At 52.8% G+C, this 21589-nt stretch overlaps 1 protein-coding gene across 1 annotated transcript in view; it reads right to left on the bottom strand.

The window, feature by feature from the left end:
• Positions 1-21589, bottom strand: part of ADAMTS15 (ADAM metallopeptidase with thrombospondin type 1 motif, 15) — a 27312-nt gene that overhangs the window by 2351 nt on the left and 3372 nt on the right. The window contains exons 3-10 of the mRNA XM_014537046.1: positions 21216-21577; positions 10200-10332; positions 9539-9706; positions 9019-9302; positions 4118-4295; positions 2749-2930; positions 2466-2641; positions 7-477 (exon numbers count right to left, since the gene is read on the bottom strand). Coding sequence (XP_014392532.1) covers positions 7-477; positions 2466-2641; positions 2749-2930; positions 4118-4295; positions 9019-9302; positions 9539-9706; positions 10200-10332; positions 21216-21577 — 1954 coding nt within the window. The remainder of the gene's footprint in view (positions 1-6; positions 478-2465; positions 2642-2748; positions 2931-4117; positions 4296-9018; positions 9303-9538; positions 9707-10199; positions 10333-21215; positions 21578-21589) is intronic.

Genomic DNA, 21589 nt, shown 5'->3' on the forward strand with positions numbered 1-21589 from the left:
GAGCACGGCCCCCAGCTGCCCGCCACCCAGCGCGCAGCGGGCCTGTCATCCGGCTGCTCCACTTGATTGGAGAGGCTGAGGACGCTGTTGTGGAGCACGGGGGGACCCCGGGGGTCCTTGGAGTGCGAGGACTTGTCCTCCCGGGGCTCTTTGGGCAGATAGAAGGAATAGCGGACCCGTGGCGGCGTCATCTTCCCCACAGAGAGGACCTCCACGGTCAGGGGCTCCAGGATGGGCCGGGAGGCCTGCAGGCTCTCCACAGCCATGCCTGTGCCACTGTAGCGCAGCACGCTGCCCTTCACCACCAGGTCCCGCTCCATGGGTGACACCACGAAGTGCCCGTTGAGCAGGTACTTGCCTTGGCTGTTCTTCAGGGCCAGGTAGTTCTCATCGCCAATCAGCCCCCTGTAGCCGCGCTGGCGGATGTCAATGCTCGAGGCGCCGGCGGGAATGGCCACCACGAAATTGTAGCCGTGCCTGTGGCGGGAGGGGGTTGCGCATTAGACAGATGCCTGGGGGTAAAGACCCAGATCCCGGTAACGTCATAAAGATTCCCCTTTCACGAAACCTGGGGTGGGCCCAGCCGGTGTGGCTCAGTGGTTGAGCATCGACACATGAACCAGGAGGTCACGGTTCGATTCCCGGTCAGGGCACATGCCCGGGTTGTGGGCTCAATCCCCAGTGTGGCGTGTGCAGGAGGCAGGTGATCAATGATTCTCTCTCATCATTGATATTTCAATCTCTCTCTTCTTCTCCCTTCCTCTCTAAAATCAATAATATATATATATATAATTTTTAAGTTCTATAGAACAACAAGGCCTGGGGTAGGTCATGAAGATGGCAAAGAACCAAGACCAACCAGGCTGCCTCAGCCACAGCTCAGGGGCCCTGGAGACACACACGAGCTGCAAGATGGAAGGGAGATTGTCTTCAGGTCATTTAAAACTAAGTATGCTGGCTGCATCGCCTGATAGTCTTTCTACTTCAATACAATGATATTTTGGTGAATTCCAGCATATGAGTAAGACCGGGAGTGTTGGGGTCAGAGAGATCCCTACCACACACTTCACTGTTGTCCTTACATAAGTTCCTTAGCTTCTCAGTTTCCGCACCCAGAGACCATAGTCACACGTAGCACGTGGCATTGTAATGAGGATGGAATTAGCTACTGCACCCACAGCAGAGGAAGCACCCAGTGAGGAGGGAGCGGGGAGGGAGAGGCGATAAGTCCCTGAGTCCCAGGCTGGGCCTCAGTGCAGAGGTACACACTGGTCCTGGAGCGTAGGACCCAGATCAAGCGTTGGCTGGGACACCAACTCCCTGGTGGCTTTAAAGTCAGTCTCTCTGGGTTCCAGTGTCCTCTCCGATACAATGAGTAGGTTCAACTAGAAGATTGCAACGGTTCCTTCTAGCTCCCCTAGTCTGTGAAAGGAACCCCTGTCATGTAACCAGTACTTCCTCACTGGGCCTCCCCGCTGCAGATCCCTCTGAAGGGCAGCCTAGGACACCCTCAGCCTGCAGTGTCCAGGTTGCCAGAGAAGTTGCCCACCTAGAGCTCAGCAGAGGCCCTGTGTCCTGGGGCGGCCGAGGCTCCTGGCCACCCACACCTGCCCCACAAATGAGGCCCCAGTGGCTCTGCCTGCCCCAGCTGCTCCCAGAACATGGGTCAGGACTTTTGAAGGAGCACATTCCTCTGGAAAATAAAAGGGAAGGTGCTGGACCTCAGAAAGCTCAGGCCAGGGAGCCGCAGGCTCCGGAGTTGGGGCTAGAAGAGGCCCGGAGACATTTCTTCCGCCGGTCCCAGCACAAGTCTGCCAGGAGGGGGGTTCCTTCAGTCCCAGCCTCTCACACTGCCTGTCTCTACAGTTAACTGCCATTCTCACCTCCATCCGGTCCCCAAGGCCAGGGCCTCGGGCATGAGGAGGCTGTCCCATTTGGCCTCCAGTATAGTTGCGTTTTGCTATCATCGTCATGAACATTAAGCACCAAGTATTATGCTAAGCATCTCACTTGGATGAACTCCCTTCATTCGCACTACATGAAATACATTCGGGACATGCCCACTTCATCAGGGAAGAGATATGTTATTCTAGAGACTGTGTCACTTGCCCAAGGTCATCGGGAATATTGGGGACTGAAATGTGAACCCAGGTCAGTCCTACCTTAGGACTCTAGACAGACCCTAACAACTCTCTGCCATCCCCCTGAGCAGCATCTCCTGCTGAGGGGGGTCCTCCTTGAGCATGCATCTTTGCAGTCATCTTTGCTTGCTGAATGAATGAGTGAATGAATGAATGAATGAATGTCATACTCATAGAAGAGTGTGAGTGGTCTCCACAGCAAGGATACTGGCCGGATCTGACATTTACCCCAATCGAACTCAAGCTTCCCATGCCTGGGCGCTATGCCACTCACTCCTCCTCTCCCCTGCTCCCTGGCCACGCCCTCCAGGGCCCAGCACTCACATGGGCTTGGTGAAGAGTCCTGTCACCTTCTTACAGCTCTTATTGTCTCCCCCGCACACCCCGCATTTGTCGAACTTCTTCTTGGAGCCCAGGTTTCCGTCGCAACCAGCCTTGATGCACTTGCCCTGGACACAGACCGAGGTCGAGTCGGGGGTACACAGCGTACCGTCCACCACCTGCAGCGCCCCCAGAAGGGGGAGGAATGGAGAGAAGGACAGGTCAACTGGAGGCTTCCCCGAAGGCCTTGAACCTTCTCTGGTCTCTTGGCCTCCAGGGCGCTCACCTTGGGTGCCAGTACGTAGAAGTAGCCGGTGCCGTTGGCTCGGCAGATGAGCTTGCACTTGTCCTGCGGAGACACCCCTGAGTACTTGGGCACCCACGACACGGTGAGGGTGAGCCGGTTGGTGCTGTGGTTGTAGCCATTGAAGGCCTCGCACTGTTCCTCCCGGAAGCTCTTGCCAGAGGCTGGGGAGGGAGCAAGCAGGTGCAGAAAGCTCAAGGGAGGGGCCAAGGTGGGAGCGAAGTAGAGAGCCCTCCTGGGGCTCTTCCCCACCCTCAGCTGAGTGATCCCCAGCCTTGAAGCCACCCCATCTCAGAGGACTAAAGGAGGCTGGGCCCAGGGATGCAGGACACTGATGATAAGGCATCTCCCAGGCTCTGGGCCACCTTCCCACCTTCCTCTGGCCTTAAAGCCATTGTATCAGGTACTCTAACCCTCTGTGCCAGGGGTCCTCAAACTACGGCCCACAGGCCACATGCAAATACAAATATTGTATTTGTTCCCGTTTTGTTTTTTTACTTCAAAATAAGATATGTGCAGTGTGCATAGGAATTTGTTCATAGTTTTCTTTTTTAAACTATAGTCCGGCCCTCCAACGGTCTGAGGGACAGTGAACTGGCCCCCTGTTTAAAAAGTTTGAGGACCCCTGGTTTAAGGGAGAACAGGTGAAATCTTGACAAGGAACAAATCTTTCACTAATCACCTTTACAGAAGATGATGCAGAGCATTCAAAAAAACAAATATGATTTTAGGAAAGTCACAGTTTAAAGTAATTCACCTGCTAGGTTGCCACCTTGGGGGTGAATCTTACCCAATTTTCATTTTCAAGCTGCTCAGGCATGTAACGTATCAGACACCTTACCTGGGTTCATCTCCCGGTAATTGCCTACACCATACGCATCTACAATATTCTGGAAGCCGGCAGTGAATTTATTGGTCCTGTTAAACGTGGGAGGAGCTGTTTTAGATTGCACTGCTGTCAAGATAGGGGCCATGGAGGAGCCGCTTAGTTCCTGCAAGAAAGAACATGTGACAAAAATGTAAGGCAGAGAGCCTTGGGCTGGAGCACAGGGCAACTCTTGCCATCACTTACTGGGTGAACGTGGGATAATCTCTTGACCTCTCTGAGACTCACGATCTCTCCCATGAAAGTGAAAACCTTCCTAATACTCATCTAACTTATCTGACAGGAAAGCTGTCAGAGAGTAGAATTCCTCTTGCTTCCCTGGCGATCTGCAGTCTCCTGCTCCTGAAATGCATATTTACACATCCGTTCTGGGGCTGGCTCTCCTCTCCCTTTCTCTCTACTTACTCCCCCCAAGAGCTCATCCTCCCCCCCCAGGCCCAGGCCACCACTGCCCTCCCTCCTCACCTGAGCTGGGGCAGGGCTCCAGGTTGCAGGATCGGTACTTCACCCTCACTCCCTCGCAGTACTTGCCCCCATTGGCTGGGGTGGGGTTGCTGCACTGCCTCCTGGCCAGCTGCACTCCCCCGCCACAGGTGCGAGAGCAGGGGCCGTAGGGCTCCCATTTGGCCCAGGAGCCGTCCACCTGTGAAGAAGAGTCTGTTACGCCCCTGCAGGGGTTGGGGTGCCACACCCACACCCTGAGCCCACAAGAAAGCAACACTGGTACAACCTCCCTGATCCCCTCCCTCCGAATTAAGCCCAATTCTACAGCCTCCTCTGTCCTCACCACAGCTGTGGTCAAGGGCAAGTCGGGAAAACTTCCAAGTCTCAGGTCCTTCATCTGCAAAAACAGGGCCCATGATATGCAGGCGTGTGGTCACACAGAAGATTTAAATGATGCAACGTGTATGAATATTCCTGGCACTGTGCTTGCCATCGTGCAGGAGTTCAAAGTGTCTCCTTACCTATTGTTAGCGTATTTATGTCTCTAAATCAAAGGCATGGCCAGTCCGCAGCTGTTGCCAGTAAACCACAGATATCTGGATATTTTTTATCTGTACATGTTTACTAATGCGGACTTTTCACAAAACCAGACTGATCTTAACCTCACTTGGGGGCTGAATTTGAAGAAGTTTCACTATTAGCAGCTCTGATGTTTGTGTTAAGAGAAGATACACATAAGAGACTATGAAGCAATCTTACAACTTGACTTGGCTCTAGGCTGAATTATGCAGTGTTGTCTTATTTTTTAAGAGGGTGGAGAGGGGAGAGAAAATTTATGGCTTTCGGGATGTTTTCCTTATGATGACAGTAAAGTGAGTTTGTATCCCCCAAGCGCACATCAGTTGGGCAATAAAGGAATCGGCCCTGAGAAACAAGCCTGGGATTAAAACGCTGTCACACATCATCCTAAAACCACTAATCCACATGGAGCTCATGGGGAACTGGCCGCATGCAACAGAAGAACTTTAATTTATATTCATAGATTCAGCGTATCTGTCCTTCTGTCAGAGAGTTCTGGCTTCATTGTGTCAATGTAGCGGTTCCATCCTGTAAAAAACACTTTCCCTGGGGCCTGCTTTCTCCTCAAACGGGAGCCCCACCTCATTCCAGCCTTTTATTTCTAAGACAGTCCTCTGCGTCTGCTCTTTCTCCCTCCTCCCCGCTCTGTGCTGGCAACGTGGGTCTCATTGCACCAGGGAAGCCGCTCCCAATCAACAACGACCTCTAAAGACTGAAACTGCCCTAGCTGGTTTGGCTCAGTGGATAGAGCATCGGCCTGTGAACTGAAAGGTCCCAGGTTCGATTCCGGTCAAGGGCACACGCCCGGGTTGTGGGCTCGATCCCCAGTGGGGGATTTGTAGGAGGCAGCCGATCCACCATGATTCTCTCTCATCACGGATGTTTCTATCTCTCTCTCTCCCTCTTCCTTCCTCTCTGAAATCATTAAAAATATATTTAAAAAAAATAAAGACTGAAATAGCCTGTGGCTAGGCCTTGCCGTCTTTAATATATGTGTGTGTGTGTGTGTGTGTGTGTGTTGTTGTGTGTGTGTGTGGGGGAGGGGGGGGTGTGTTTTATAAAATTGCAGGGCAATGCTCTATCCAGTGAGCCAAACCGGCTAGGGCCATCTCTAGTTTTTCTGCAAGAATCTGGGACCTTTCAGTCTGCAGGGCAATGCTCTATCCAGTGAGCCAAACCGGCTAGGGCCATCTCTAGTTTTTCTGCAAGAATCTGGGACCTTTCAGTCTGCAGGGCAATGCTCTATCCAGTGAGCCAAACCGGCTAGGGCCATCTCTAGTTTTTCTGCAGTTATTTAGCATTGGTCCCATGACTTCTGAGACGATGCTATGGTTTTTCACCTGGCACCACTTCTTCCTACTGGTTTCCACAGGAAACATTCATCGTGCTCCTCTCATGTGCCATCATTCGTTCTTTCACCAAATATCCATTGAGTTCCTACAACCTGCCTGGCTCCAAATCCTTGCCCTCAAAGCGACTGCATCCAAGCAGGGCAAGGTGAACAGTACAATAAGCCTGTGCTGCCCGGCCAGCATGGCTCAGTGGTTGAGTGTCAATCTAGGAACCAAGAGGTCATGGTTCGATTCCTGGCCAGATCACATGCCCGGGTTGCAGGCTCGATCCCCAGTGTGGGTGTGCAGGAGGCAGCCCATCAATGATTCTCTCTCATCACTGATGTTTCTATCTCTCTCTCCTTCTCCCTTCCTCTCTGAAATCAATAAAAATAAAAAAAGTAAAACATAAAAAGCCTGTGCATAGGGTCAGATGGGGTTCAAAGCAGGTGGGAGAAAGAGAGATGGGAAGGGCCTCAGAGAATTGGGGTGCTCTGTATTATAAGGGGTCTCAGAGGCATCACTACTGAGGTGACATTTTTGCAGAGGCCTAAAGGGAAGTACAGGAATGAGCTGTGCAGGGGTTAGGGAAAGGCCACTCCACACAGAGGGAGCAAATACGAAGACCTGGAGGAGGCAGGTACCCAGAGTGCTCCAGGGTCAAAGAGCGAGAGAAGGAGAGGAAGAGAGTTGGGGCTCATTCGTTCTAAGAGACGAGTAAAGCCGGGAGGGGCATGACCTGGCTCACACTTAAAGGCTCCTCTGGCTGCTCTGATGGAAACAGTCTGTAAAAAGGTCGGTCAGGGAGCAACCACAATAACCCAAGGAAGACGTGACGGAGGCTTGGACCAGGGTTACAGCAGGTGAGGTGCTGAGCAATGGCTGGCTCCTGGCTCTATTTTGGAAATAGAGTCCACAGGAACGGCTGAGGTATTGGATGTGAAGTGAGAGAAAAACAGTGTTGGTGTGATCAACGGGAAGATGGAGTCCCCAAAGGCAGGTTTAGGGGAGCTGATGGGGAACGCGGCTTCCCTGATGTTAAGTCTACACTGTGTATGAGTTCCCCACCCGGAGATATCAAGATTGGGTGGGGCATTCAGGTCTGTAGTTCAGGAGGCAGGTCTGTGCTGGAGGTACCAATTTGGGAGTCTTTGACACAGAAATATAGTGTTTCCAGCCAGTGGTTGAGATGAATCACCTAAGAAGTTAGCGGGAGGAGTGAGGAGGGCTGGGGACTGAGCCCTGAAGGTCTTGGGAGAAAAGGAGTAACAGTGTCCCAGGTGGAGGGCTAGGCTTCAGTTGAAACAGGTGAAGAGATTGTTCAGAAAAGAGGTTGAGGATGTAGTGCAGTGGTTCTCAACCTTGGCTGCCCATTAGAATCACCTGGGAATCTTTTTAAAATCCTGATTTCTGGGCCTCATCCTCCAGAAATTCTGTTTCTTTGTTATGGGGTGGGGCCACAACATTAGTAACAAAGAAACAGAATTTCTGGAGGATGAGGCCCAGAAATCAGGATTTTAAAAAGATTCCCAGGTGATTCTAATGGGCAGCCAAGGTTGAGAACCACTGACGTAGTGGATTTTGCAGCTGATGGGCTGAGAATTCCAGAAAGCATGGGGAAAAGATGGTGCCTCTCAGATCACACTTCCTATATCTAATATCCTTAAGAAGTTATTATCTTCTTTATCCTCCTGACTCATCTCATCCTCAGGAGCAGGAGCTGGCCAGGACCTTTTAGTCTAAAAGCATCAGCCTGGTGGTCAAGACAACTGCAATCCAGCCCCAAACCATCTGCCCAAAGCTGATTCTGATAGAGCCCTCATCCACCCAACGCTCCAGCTGGCCCCGCCTCCCTGACGTCACTCATCTCTGCTCCCTCTGGCCCTACTCACCCCTCAAGGCTCTCTTCAAATCTGACCCCCTCATCCAAGTTTTTTCAGACCCCTCTCATGATCATCAAACTCTCATCACGATCTCCCATGACACACTTTCATGCTTCTGCCTTAACACGTAACTCACACCTCCCTGTGTCTAGTGTTACAGTTCCATTACCAGCTTCCCCACCGGCCTGTGAGCCCTCTGAGACATGGCCCATTTTTATTTGTTTTTCTGGCCACCACTGTGTCTTACACACAGTCCCCTGAACACAAGGGGTTGTTGCCTAATAAACGGCTAAAGTTTAATTAAGTATATATTCCCAGAACACAGAAAAAGATTTTACATAATTCCGTACCACACCCATCTCAGGGCAATTGCTAACGTGCTTGGTGAGTGCTTTTTCATTATATTGCTGCGGTGTACACACAACCCCAAGCCAAGCCCTCCTGCGGCCCGGCCGGGGTGGGGAGGCGATGATCCTCCCCCAGGATCGAGGGAGCAGAGGGACTTCTTATTCCTGCCTGGGAACGTACAAATCCCTTCACCGTCCCAACCCAGGACCTGGAGAAAGTGTTTACTATATTCAGAGACTATCTGGGGTTTTGAATGTGTTCTGGTTTGATCCCTATTCCTGCTTATCAGGAAAAATAAAGTTTCTCCCATTGTGGTTTGGCCTCAAAGACCATCAACCACAACAGAAACTGATGCTTGGCTCAGGGTGCGGCAAATATGGAGGCTTGCCCAGCGGTCGGCTTCCTTTCAGCTCGGAGCCTTGCTCACCTCTGGCCCACAGCTCCCTGAACATGGAACACACTCAGAGAGAGCTGATGAGGGAAGAAAGGAAGGAAGGAACCAAAGAATGAGCCACTCAAATATCAAGTGTTCAGCTTTGGTCCAGAGCTCCCAGGTCGGATGAGGTGCAGAGCTCGGTACGGGGACCCCTCACTCCGGGTGAAGGGCTTTGCCCACCTGCCTTAGACCTACCATATCTTTTCTCTCCAGTCTTAGAGTCAAGAAGGTAATAGAACCACAGACAGGGAAATCGAGGCACAGCACGGCAAGGCAACAGAGTTATGGTCCCATAGCAAAGCTGGGATGAGACCACCAGGGTCAACTCCCCTCCAGCACGCTCACCCTGTACTTATTGAGGTTGTGTCTCTCCACGCAGGTCCCCTTGAGGCAGAACTTGCCCTCGCCGCAGCTGGTGCCATCTGCCCAGGGGAAGTGGCGGGTCTGGCACACCATCTGCCCCTTGGCCTTGCCGGTGCACCACAGTTTGGTGCAGTACTGCATGTAGGGACAGGGCTTGGAGCCCACACCGAAGGCCAGCTCGCACTGCTGGCTCAGGGTGTAGCTGGCCCCCGGCAGGTCCTCGGGCAGGGCGATGGGCTTGCTGGGCTGGTCCAGGAGGCAGTCTCCTGCAGAGAGCCAAGGGCATGCATGAGGGATGAGCTGGGGAAGGTGGGGCGTGGCTAACCAGTATCTGAAGGGTAGGGAGAGAATGAAGCAAGGGGCAATGGAATGGGCAGACCCTCTTCAGAGCCCACCTCTTCAGGGTCATGCACGCCTTGGGTAACAGAGGACAGGTCCAGAGAGGTGGCGGGTACCGCCAACAGTGGCAGACTGACGCTCCTGCTGGGTCGCCCTGGCTTACCGTGCCCACTGTCCAGGAAGTCGGTGATGATGGCAGCGCTGCAGGCTGACCAGGGGTTGGCACGGTCGATCTGGATGAGCGTTGGGGACATCATGTGGTTGGCCCGGAGTTTCCCGAACACCTCCTCACACACTTTCACGTTGTCATGGGGCATGTTGAACACATGGCCTATGGGGTGAGGCAAGAAGGCTCAGTGGCTGTGTAGTTAGGAGGCAATGGGGAGAGGTGGGAGCAGGAGGACCAGTTGGGGAAGCTAGAGAGCCGGGTCAATCAGGCTGGTCATTTCTATGTATTGATGGATTGCTTAGCAGATGTCCCCAACATCATGTTCCTGTGTCCCCTGTCCCATCTAGAAGGCTGCGGGCTCAGTGAGGACAGCAGTGTATTGAACATACTTTCCCCTTAGTGCCTGGTTGATGAGACACGCTGATGGCTGACGTTCTTGGACAATATCACTGGCCAACTGAGCTGGGGCAAGCAGAGACAATCAAACAAAGCCATTGCTAGGGAAGACACCAGCCCTGAGAGAGGATCCCTAAGGCTTCGGGCCATGAGGAAGCACAGACATGCCCATGTGTCTCCCTACCAAGCACCCAGGGAACCCAGAGAGACCCCCGAGGGGAGCTCTCCCACCCCACCCGAGAGCCCCCTCCAACCTCACCCAGCTCGTGGGCAGTGGTGAAGGCTGACGGGAGCCCATCGTCCTCGATCACAGAACAGCTTCTCTTGGGGTCGCACATGGTGCCCACGTCAGCCATGCCCAGCGTGTCACAGGTGGTGGCTCCACACAGGTCCTGCCGAGCAAGGGAAGCAGAAGCCAGCCAGAGGTTAGAGACAGTAGTAACAGGCAGACCTGAGAGGAGAAAGAGCATTCCAGCTCGCTCCCATTCCAAGCCTAACCGGGTGCAGCACCTTTTCAGCCAGGCCCTTTCCCAGGGGGCTGTGGGGCTGGCTATTCATGGGATTGACCCAGGCTGAGGGAGGAGGCCTCGGAAGACAGCTCTGTGGCTCACAAGTCCTCTGCTGGGAGGTCCTGTGGGAGGAAATGAGGAGGTACCAAATTAAACTACAGGGCCACTGCTTTATATAGAGTCGGCCTTCCAGACCAGAAAATAGTGACTCCCACAGCTGGGCGACTCTCTGCTTGTGCCTAACAGAGGCAGGCGGGGGTGGAAGGCAAGCACAGTGTCCATTCAGTCAGCTATGTGCAGCCTTGATCTTGGCTGAGTGGCTGCTTTTGGACAACCATGAATTAAGCTCAGACTCTCAGCCAAAGGGTCACTGGCCAAGGGCCCACCCATGACTGCCACCCGGCCTCCTTGGGTTGGGAGGAGGCAGAGTGAGTTGGGCCCAAGCCTCTGTCCAGACACAGCTCACTTGCTATGGAAGCTCAGGGGGACCGTGGGCCCAATGGCTGCTAGGAAGGAAAACAAATTAAGTGGATTGTGACCTAAGCAGGAAGGTCCCTCTTTTTGTACTGAAAGGTAACTTGCAACTGGAAGTAGGGCTTCTAGCAGCACCCCTGACAGGAGGCACTTCCTGGGATATGGAAGTCCTGGGTGGCTACCTCAAAGAACCTATTAAACAGTATGGGCCAGCGATGCATCTAGATACTGCAAAGCCCAGGACCTGGAGCTAGAATAAGACACTTGCACACATTGTACTCCTCTTTTATATATATATTTATTGATTTCAGAGAAAGAGGGAGGGAGAAAGAGACACATCAATGATGAAAGAGAATCATTGATTGGCACGCCCCCTACTGGGGATGAAGTCAGCATCCCAGGCATGTGCCCTGACCAGGAATCGAACCCTGACCTCCTGGTTCATAGGTTGACTCTCAACCACTAACCCACACTGGCCAGGCCATTCTGCTCCTCTTGAGAAGACACTGTTGACCAGTGATGCTGGCTTTCTCCTCTCTCCATCTTTGCCTTTCCTGTGGAGGGCACTTTACAGCTGACAGGAAACTATTACATCCCCACAACAGTCTTAGGAGGCAGTTATATGATATGCCTATTTGTCAAAGGCGGAAGCTGAGAGTCATGATCATAGTTCATCGCGGTGATGATTTATCAAATGCTGACACTGTGCGTGCACTTCTCACACGTGACCCTGCTGAATCGTCACCACATCCCACTGGAATAAAGACTACTGTCACCTTCTGCAGACAGGAAGCTGAAGCTTGGAGAGGTTCAAGTCTCAGGCAAAAATGTGCCCTTGAGGTCGGTAACAGTCAGCACTATTTCCAGACTTCACAGCCAACTGCCTGGTGCCTCCTGTGTGAACCCTCCAGAGAAAGAGCTGTGCATGTTCTCCTCTGGGAGCCCAGGTGTTTACAGAAACACACACACACACACACACACAGCTGTTGGCTTCCTTCTCTTAAGGGCTGTGTGCGTGCATGTGCAAGTGCGTGCTGACTTGGGGAAAAGGTGGGCAACCCAGTTAGTGAGGTCAGGGGGTAGAGGAAGAAAGGGGGTCATGGTTCAGAAGATCAGCAAAATTTGATCCAAAGCCCTCAGAAGGTTACCACCTGAGCAGTGGAACTTGGCTTCCCATGGTCAGGTGAGAGTCACACCTCCTCATGAGCGAGGTTATCCGGCCAGAGAACCGCCAGGGTCATCAGACTGAGCCCACGGTCAAGGACGGGCAAAACGCCTGGGCACCCTCGAGCTGCTGTCCTGTGCTGGCGTGTGGCCCTCCCTCCACTTCTGGGAGCCCCACGGGCGAACTTCAAACTCCCTTCTTTTCCAACTACCCTTCCCTCTCCAAAGCTCAGAAAGGTCTCCTTCCCCGGGATTCTGAAACCTAAAGACAACCGCTGCCAAAGCTTGGGAGGGGGGGGAGTGCACTTGACCAGCAGTTTAGGGAATCTGACTGCTGGGGAACAGCAGTGAGTCCTATGGACCTGCTTGTGATGCAGCTAAGGGCCCACCGTGAGGAGAGGGGAACGAAGGTTCATGCAGGGGCACAACGAAGGCGGTTGGGCGATGGGGCCCATATGTCCCTGGACACTAGAGTGCAGGATCCCCTAAGGCGGTAGCCCTGGAAAAGTCTAGCCTGATGGTCAGAGCCTGTAGGACAAGCATGTTACTTGGCCCTGGGGCACCATGAACACTCCCTGTTGGCCTATGTGAGAGAGAGGACACAGGACTGTGAGGCCTAGATTCTGGTCCTGGTCCCAGCCCCAAGTACATGTGTGACGTTGGGCAAGTCACTGCTCTCCTCCGGGCCTCAGCTTCCAACGCTGAGGAAGGGCCTATTGTCACCTTGAACCAAGACTGTACCGTGGCCTTGCACCTCTGCCCCCTCCCCGATCCCAGATGCTCAGCCCCATCTGGCCTTCTGGGCTGTAAAGGGACACAGAGACTGGTCTACCTTCAGAATGGAAAATAAGGAGGATCATCTTGTCTACTGACCCATGTGGGGTTAGAGTAAAACAAACTCACAGAAAGTGAAGGTCACTCAGGTGCAAGTTCAGGGTCCTGTTCCCCTTTGCTCACAGAAATGACTAGAGCAGGTGGGGAGCTCAGCCTGAGTCTAGGCAGCCCCTGGGGCTCAGTGGCCCGGCCAGAAGCCTCCTTCCAGCCTCCTTCCTCTCAGGGAGGGTGGACTCTCTGTGGAGCAAAGACGAGCAGCTGCAGGCCATTCCTGGCCAGGAGCAACCTGTTCTTTCCATTAAGAAATCCCAGTTTCCCTGGATCAAACAAGAGGAACAAGGAGAGAGCCGGCAAATGTCCTGAGGGTCAGGGTGTAGCTGAGAGCAACTGTCCTAGGGTAGCCAGTTCCTTCACTGTGGCAAGATGCAGCTGTTTGGGGTCAGAGGCTCTGCTTGTCCCTCTTCCCCCGGTGACTCAGTGACTCGCTGGGCCACAGTGCCGTGAGCGCCTGCAGGCAGTGTGCGGGGCCATTGGTGGCACCGAATGCCTCCACCCTCCGGAGTGAACTCAGATGCACTCAGACTGCATTAACCTCTTCAGCGCAGGCTCTCGCCTCCATAAATGAAAACTGCTCTGGCTCTTCCCGCCTCGAGAATGTGCTCACTGCTCAGCCCAGGTCCTACCTGCCTCACTGTTTCTGATCATCCGTCATTTCTCCACGTAGCTGCAGCTGCTTGTTCCAGGTGACCCAAGAGTCATCTTGGCCAAGAACCTAGTCCTCTTGGATTATTCTTGCCTAACTGTCCCTTTCTATAAAAATCATTCAAGATTGGAGCCACGATTTGAAAATAAATAAAGAAGAACACCTTGGCCCTGGCCAGTGTGGCTCAGTTGGTTGCGCGTCGTCCCGTGCACCGAAAGGTTGTCGGTTCCATTCCCGGTTGGGGCACATGCCCAGGTTAGGGGTTTGATCCCCAGTGGAGGGCATGCAGGAGGCAGCCCATCAATGATTCTCTCTCATCACTGATGTTTCTATCTCTCCCTTACACTCTGAAATCAATAAAAGGAAAATTTTTTTAATCTAGCAATTCAATGCTAGGCCGATGTGACTAAGGCTGCCTGGTAAAGAGAGAACTTGCCCTATAACTTCTATACACAGATAGGGCATCACTGGAATATACAGATGGTATTATAGCAAGAGACTGAGGCCATCAAAACCCCAAGAACTCCCTCAGTGAGGAAGAAGAAGAACCCAAAGCCTGCAGGAAGACCGAACTTTCTCTAGAAATCATCCGTTCACGAGGGGGCACACACCAAATGCAATGACAGTGGCTAACGTTTCTTGAGTCGCTACTATGTGCGGGACGCTGCGTGAGGAGTCTTACCTGTGGTAGCTCATCGAATCCTCACAACAGCTTTAGGAGGGAGATGCCATTATGAGGCTCCATTTTACAATGAGATCCAGAGAAGATAAACAACCAGGCCAGGGTCAATGAGCCCAGGGTTGGGCTGGGAGGGAGGGACAGAGGAGGGTTGAAATCCAGCAGCGCAGCCTCAGAACGGAGCAATTCTCACGAACCTGCACTGCTTCCGGTGCACGTGCACCCCAAGCATGAACGTGCTGGGGAACCTCAAGAGGGCAAGGCTCTCCACCCCAGCCCCAGAGCAGCTGATCTGGGAGTGGGGAGAGGCCTATCTCCGAGGGGAAAGCGGCAGGATTAACTTCGGAGACTGCTCATAGCGCGGTGTCTGCACCACCCCCCTGGATGAGCAAGCCTTGGCTCCGTGCCCCACACCTGCACTGACACACTGACCCCATCCCTGCCGTGTACCCTGCCTGCTGGCTCCTCCCGGGGCCCCTCCTTTCTCCAGGGAAAAGCCTGATGGCAAAGAGCCCAGATGAAATGCCAGAGGAGCCTAAACTCCCTCTCCCAGGCCTGCAGCCTGACAGCCTAAGACAATGTTGGATTAATGAGCCCCAGGCAGGGAGGTGAACTACCAAGCCCTGTAGCCACGCGCAGCCCTTTCACTGTGTCGGCGCCTTCCTTCCGTGGACACATACTAAACAACAGCATGTGCAGGGGCCCAGCAGAGGTAGAGCGGTCCCGCCTTACAGGAGCTGACAGATCAGGGCGAGTGGCAAATGCTGGAGCCCGCAGTTCCCACACCAGAACAGGAATGTCATCAGACGGGTGTCAAGGAAACTTGCAAGGGCCACGGGACAGAATGCTTTAAATCAGGCCTGTCCCAGATGGAAGTTCTGGCAAAGGACCTGTAGGTAATCATTCAACAACGGCAAACGTATACAGTTCGCCCTCCATCCATGGGGCATACGTTCCAAGACCCCCCGTGGATGCCTGAAACCATGACTAGTACTGAACTCTATCTGTGCGATGTTTCTTCCAAGACATACACACCTATGATAGAGTTTAATTTATCACTTAGGCACAGTAAGAAATGAGCAATGAAATAGAACAATTTTAACAATATACTGTAATAAAAGTTATGTGAATTGTGCGTGCTCTCTCGCTCTCTCTCTCATAATATCTTATTTTGATATTTTGCACTCATCTCTGCACTTAAAGGAAGCACTTTACAGCTTCTCATTGGCGTACCGGAACTGCCGGCATTTGGAGCCATTATTCTGTACACTCATGCTGACTTGAATACAAGCACTTCAATACCACAACAATAGATCTGATGATAACCCAGAGGGCTGCTAAGCGACTAACAGCGTTCAATTTAAAACATATGTTGCCCTAGCTGGTTTGGCTCAGTGAATCGAGCGTCGGCCTGTGGATAGAGGGTCCCAGGTTCGATTCCGGTCAAGGGCACATACCTCATTGGGTTGCAGGCTCCTTCCCAGCCCGGGCCCTGGTCAGGGCATGTGCAGGAGGCAACCAATCGACGTGTTCCTCTCACATCGATATTTCTCTCTGTCTTTCCCTCTCTCTTCCACTCTTTCTAAAAAAATCAATGGGAAAAATATTCTCAGGTGAGGATTAAGACAAACAAAGAGTATGTTTATTTCTGGTCTAATATTTTCAGACCTCAATTGACAGCCAGTAGCTGAAACCGTGGATAACGGGGGAGGACTGTCCTGAGTAGGTAGTGGTGACAACACTCGGGAACACTTGGTAGCTTATCCTGGCAACAGCCATTACGTTAGGTCCCTTCATTGTCGAGGTAGTGGTGACAACAGCTGCCAGTACCTGGGTGACTACTCGGGAACACTTGGTAGCTTCTCCTGGCAACAGCCATTACGTTAGGTCCCTTCATTGTCATCCTGGTTCCCATTCAATGGATCAAAGAGTTGATTCATTCCATGTCTGTTGCTTAAAGAGCAAGTGTCAAGATTCCAGCGCAGCTTGCCTGGCTCAAGCCTATGTTCTTCCCATCGTGCCGAGAACCGAAGGCAGGTGTCAAGGTGAGGAGAGGGTAAGTGCTGACAGTGATACCACCACAGGAAGGCTCGAAGGAAGGAGAAGAGCAAGAGCTAAGGAGGGAGAAAACCTCACTTGCTTTCCTGACTAAACTAGTGTTGTTGTTTTTTAAAAGAACAAAAAAAGATTCCCGTGCACTCTACCATTGGCCGACTGACTTGGTGTAAATGAGAAAAGGAGGGAGAAGGGGAATCACCCCGAAAGTCAGGGAGCAATCCTATTCCACGCCTCCCTCCCCCTACCTTCTCCCTCCCAGAAGGAAAGGTGTTAAGTTTCCATTTAGTGATATTTACAAAGTTATTAAAAAACAAATCTGCAGGTGCCCTTCTGTGTTAATATCTTCCACGTCCTGACTTGGGAAAAGATCCTGACAAAATGACGATTCTTTTGATTGTATTGGGAGATACGTGTAAAATGCATATTATCGTTTTGTTTTTTAACATTTTATTTTTTTAATATGTTTTTTACTGATTTTAGAGAGAGGAAGGGAGAGGGAGAGAGAGATAGAAACATCAATGATAAGAGAGAATGACTGATCGGCTGCCTCCTGCACGCCCCCTACTGGGGATCAAGGCTAAAACCCGCATATGTGGCTTGACAGGGAATTGAACCTTTTCCTCCTGATTCATGGGTCGTGATACGCAACCACTGAGCCACATTTCATTTTTTTTTATCTGAGCACTAAACTTCACTGCCATATTGCAACTAGTTTATTATAGAAATAACCGGCTTCTATTTCAAATGAGGTTCCAGAATGCTGTTCCACTCTGCATAGTCTAGAGATGCATAGATCCCCCCACAAGACATGGAGGTACCCAAGGCCCAAACAAGAAGATAAGTGCCGAGCTGTGGCTGGGGAGAGGCAGAAAGGTGAGAGTGTGAATGAAGAGAATAAAGGAGGAGAGAATGATGACAAAGAGCCTCCTCAATAATCCCGAAAGTGGAAGAGAAGAGCGTGAAAGAAAACACGGAGAGGAGAGGACAGGGCATGGGATAAAGTGGTACCAAGCACAACAGAAAAAGCAAAGTAAATGAAGGGCTGAGAAGGCAGAGAAACCACAAATCACAAAAAAAAAAAAAAAAAAAAAAAAAAAAAAAAAAAATTTAGGCCAAAAGGTGTCACAAATTGCAAAACAGATGGTTGAATGGAGGGGAGGTCACCTATGAGGTCCAACAAGCTTCCTTCCCCATCACCACCAGCTCCCAGCTTCAGTGTCTTTTTTTTTTTTTAATCCTCATCCTAGGATATTTTTCTATTGATTTTTAGAGAGAATGGAAAGGAGGGAGAGAGAGAGAGAGAGAGAGAAGCATCGATTGGTTGCCTCCTGCATGTGCCCTGACCAGGGCTGGGGATCGCGCCTGCAACCCAGGTGTGTGCCCTTGACGGGAATCGAACCCGGGACCCTTCAGTCTGTGGGCCAATGCTCTATCCACTGAGCCAAACCGGCTAGGGCTCAGTGCCTTTCCTGAGGCCTGTCCCTCTGAGTGCTTCACAGGCTCTAGTTTAAGAAGAATGACCACCCCCCCCCACTTGACTTCCAGCAGAGGAGCCCCAAGCCTCCCAGTGGGACACTGTACCACACCGTATGGTAATGAGCTGTTTCCTTGTTGGGGTCCCTGACTCGCAGTCAATTCCTGGGGGCCAGAGGCCACCTCTTACCAATATCTCTATCTCCACGGCCCAGGATAGTTCCTGGAAATAACAGATGCTCGGTGAGTATTAGAAGAATGTAGGAATACATGAATGGAAGCGAGTCTATCACAGTTACCCAAACAGTGGAGACGCTGGGCTTGGAGAGAGAAGAGGGTCTCGCATGGACTATCTGGCTCCGGCCGCCGGAGCAACAGGAAGCCTCAGAAATGTCCCTCCTCGGAAGTCAGCGTCCACCCAGAAAGCCTGGCTCGGCCTCCGCACAGCCCTGGTTCCGATCCTGCGCTGACCTCACCCTGCTGTTATGAGGCTGCAAGCTGATCGCCTCAGAAAATCAGATGTGCACTTTCTCCAGGAACATGAACTTTCTCTGAATCGTTAAGCAAACTCCTCAGATTGTCAAAATACTTGTCGGATGATCCATTTCTTTCTCCTTTTGTGCACAGGAGACTCCCTGGGTCTTGTCTTCCCAGTGTTTTGATTTCAACACCCCACGCCCCTCCCACTGCCTGCCAAGGACCGCAGCATCTCCCACAGCCCCGCCCAGGCTTGTTGTCATACATAGCCACTCGATGGGCGGTCCAAGGGGGGCGGGGGGGGGGCGCTGCTCTCCTTGCAGGTACCCCTGGCACCTGGAGCTCCAAGGGACCAAGCCCAGCCCCTTCCTAACCTCTCTCTCTCTCTCTCTCTCTCTCAACCACAACTAGAGTGTGCGATCGGTTAGAGAGAGTCACCAGCCAGTTTTCCCATTTCTCTGGGAGAATCAAGCAATAAATAGGCGACTCTAAAGGTGTCCCTCCTCTCCAGAGCCCTTATAAACAAAAGCTGATATACAAAATAAGTGCATTTCTAAAAACTCCTTATCCAAACAAGCTACATGCGTAGAGTATCTATCATTCGAATTTTAGTTTGAAATGCATTGATTACGCCGCCATTACAAGCCAGGTTTAGGCAGAGCAGCTCAGACATCTGACGTAAAGGATCACGACTGACCCTCACGAAGCAAAACAGAAGTCCCTCCTGTGTCGGAGGGTAGCAGGCGACTCCCCCGGGTTCCCGGAGGCCACATCTGGAAAGTGCAGCTGTGCGCGCATGTTCTCATCGCATACTGTACCTTCCCGGGGGAGTTCAGGAATGAGCAGTTCCTCAGGCTCTGGGAATGCAGCGGGCTCTGCAGCCTGTGCTGGCCAGGCGGTGAGGGAGCGGCGTTTACTCTAAGGCGCAGAGCACATGCGTGGAGGACGGACCTGCCCACGCGGCCTCCCCACTGCCTGGCTCTGCCCTCTGGACGAGGGAGAGGAAGAGAGCCTCTGAAAGTCACATCTTGCTCGTCACCATCTCTGACCCAAGCGGTCATACATCTTGGACCCATTATGCGTTGTCAACATAGTCCCCGGGGGTCTAGCTCACACGCTGACACACAGAAGCTGGCGTGTTGCTTGAAGAAGCCGGCTTCTTCGTCTCAAGGGGGGTCCTTCTGACGGCCTGGCCCGTGGTCCCGGCAGGAGTCCTCTTCCCAGGGCTGGTTCCAAAAGTCGCCTGGCCCCTGGGCAGCGGAGACCGAGGTCTGGTGCTTTCGAGCCAGCGAGGGACCTCCCTCCACAGGGCATCCCAGGCAGCAGATGAGCCGCAGCTGCTTTGCCCATTAAGCTATCCTGTTCTCGGCCTTTGCTTGCTTCCCCGGCAATCTGCCTGCCGAGTTGGCCTGCGCGCAGAGGTCAAAGCCACCTCCTCTGTCGTTTCCCCATGACTCAGGCGGTGCTTGTGAGGGCTGGGCAGTGGCAGCTCCATAGACCTCAATTGGAAGAATGAGCGCAAGGAAACAGACTCAGGCCAAAGACCTCCCTAGAGAAACCAGGTGGTGGGAGGAGAAGGCTGGGAAAGGAGGAAGTTCAACTGCGGGAAAGGACTAGCTGTGCCAAATGGGTTAGTGTAGAGGACTCCACCTCCAGCCCCAAGTGCGCCAGTCCAGCTTCGAGGGGCCATTCGGAAACCATGGAGATTCAGAGCCCCACGGGTAACCATGGATTCTGTTCCCTCCCCAGGACGCTGTGGAATGGCACAGATTCAAGTCGCAGCCCCCAAAACAGAGGGAGTGGGTCATGTGAATGCCCCTTTTTCTCCCAGTCTTCAGTATCTATCAAATTTTAAGAGTCCAGAAGCTTCACAGTACCCAATCACTCCAACATCTACAAATCTACACTTTCCCAGACCCATAGCAAAGGCACAGCTGCTTTTCTGATCTGCTTTGTAATCCCAATATTCAGTCTCTTTCCAACCCTATAGCTAGGTCCCCAATGCTCTTCCCTGAGCTCGCACCCTGCCACAAGGCCAGGGGCAGAAGCCAGAACGCTGCAGTCCCGGGCAGTCGCAGGCGGTTTCAATGATTCGAGGTCAGGAGCAACCTTGCCTGCTCTGTTCCCCAGCATACATCGGGGCCAAGGGTCACCCTCCACCAACAAGGACATGGGAAAATTGAAAGAGATCTTCCCAACTCAACTCCAAGTGAAACCTCAAGCTCCAAACAGGGTGCCCTACATAGATGGCCTGCTCCGAACGTACTGGAAGCCCCTCGAACAGAAGTCAGGCCCAGCACAAGAGGGTATAGAGGAGGCAGCAGTGACGGGGGGAATGGTCCCAGTACTTGAGTCTGTCCTTCCACTGGAACCTACAAAACATCCCACATCCAAGTTTTCCAGGCCCAGAACAGAGAGGACAAACTGAACATGTCACCCGTGAGAAATGTAGCCAGGTGCTTAGCTGGGCCATTTGATCACCTGTCAGTTCCTTCTACCAGCAGAGGGAGGGAACCTGGGTGTCTGAAGCAACTTAGACGCCTTCATAGAATAGGGCGGACTTTTCCCCACCCGCCCTCTCCAATGCCTCCTATCTCCTGGGCGGCAACTTCCTGGGCTCCGGCCCCTTGGCACCTGATCCAGGAGGCGCTGATTGGCCACGCCAGGCCGACACCTTCTGACCACCCACGTGCACCCAGATGCCCGTGAGCCAGAGTTCGCTGAGCCTAGGAGCTGGCTCTCCCTGGAAGATCCAAAGTGGGAGTTGGAGGAGAGCAACGAAATTTGAACTTGGGGGGAGGAGGGAGGGGCATGGCACAGCACAAAGCGCATCTGGAGAGCTAAGGGCAGTGACCTGATGGAAATGAAGCCGCGTGGGTCCAGAGAGGTGACAGATGAACTTACCTGCCTGGTGAAGAGGATGGCGGTGTCCCAGTACTCGGGGTGCTTGTCGCTCACTTTGTTCAGCTTCTTCTGCCAGGCACAGAAGTTGCGCAGCGTCAAGGCCGCGTTGCCTGTGACCTTGGGCCCCGCGTCGCGGTCTCCAAGGAGCAGCACCTTGACCACGACGATGCTGATGGGGTTGAGGATGCTGGGATGGCGGTAGAGGCGCGCCGCGGTGGCCAGCAGCGTCAGCAGGTAGTGCTCCAAGTCCTCGCCGTGGAACTTGACCATGGACTCGTCCGCCACCACCAGGGTCTCCACGTAGCGCGGGATGGACACGAAGCGCTTGGCGCGCCCAGACCTGCGCCTGCTGCGACTCTCCCCTAAGCCGGTCC

This window comes from Myotis brandtii, unplaced genomic scaffold, assembly GCF_000412655.1.
Source record: "Myotis brandtii unplaced genomic scaffold, ASM41265v1 scaffold170, whole genome shotgun sequence".
NCBI classification, from domain to species: Eukaryota; Metazoa; Chordata; class Mammalia; order Chiroptera; family Vespertilionidae; genus Myotis; species Myotis brandtii.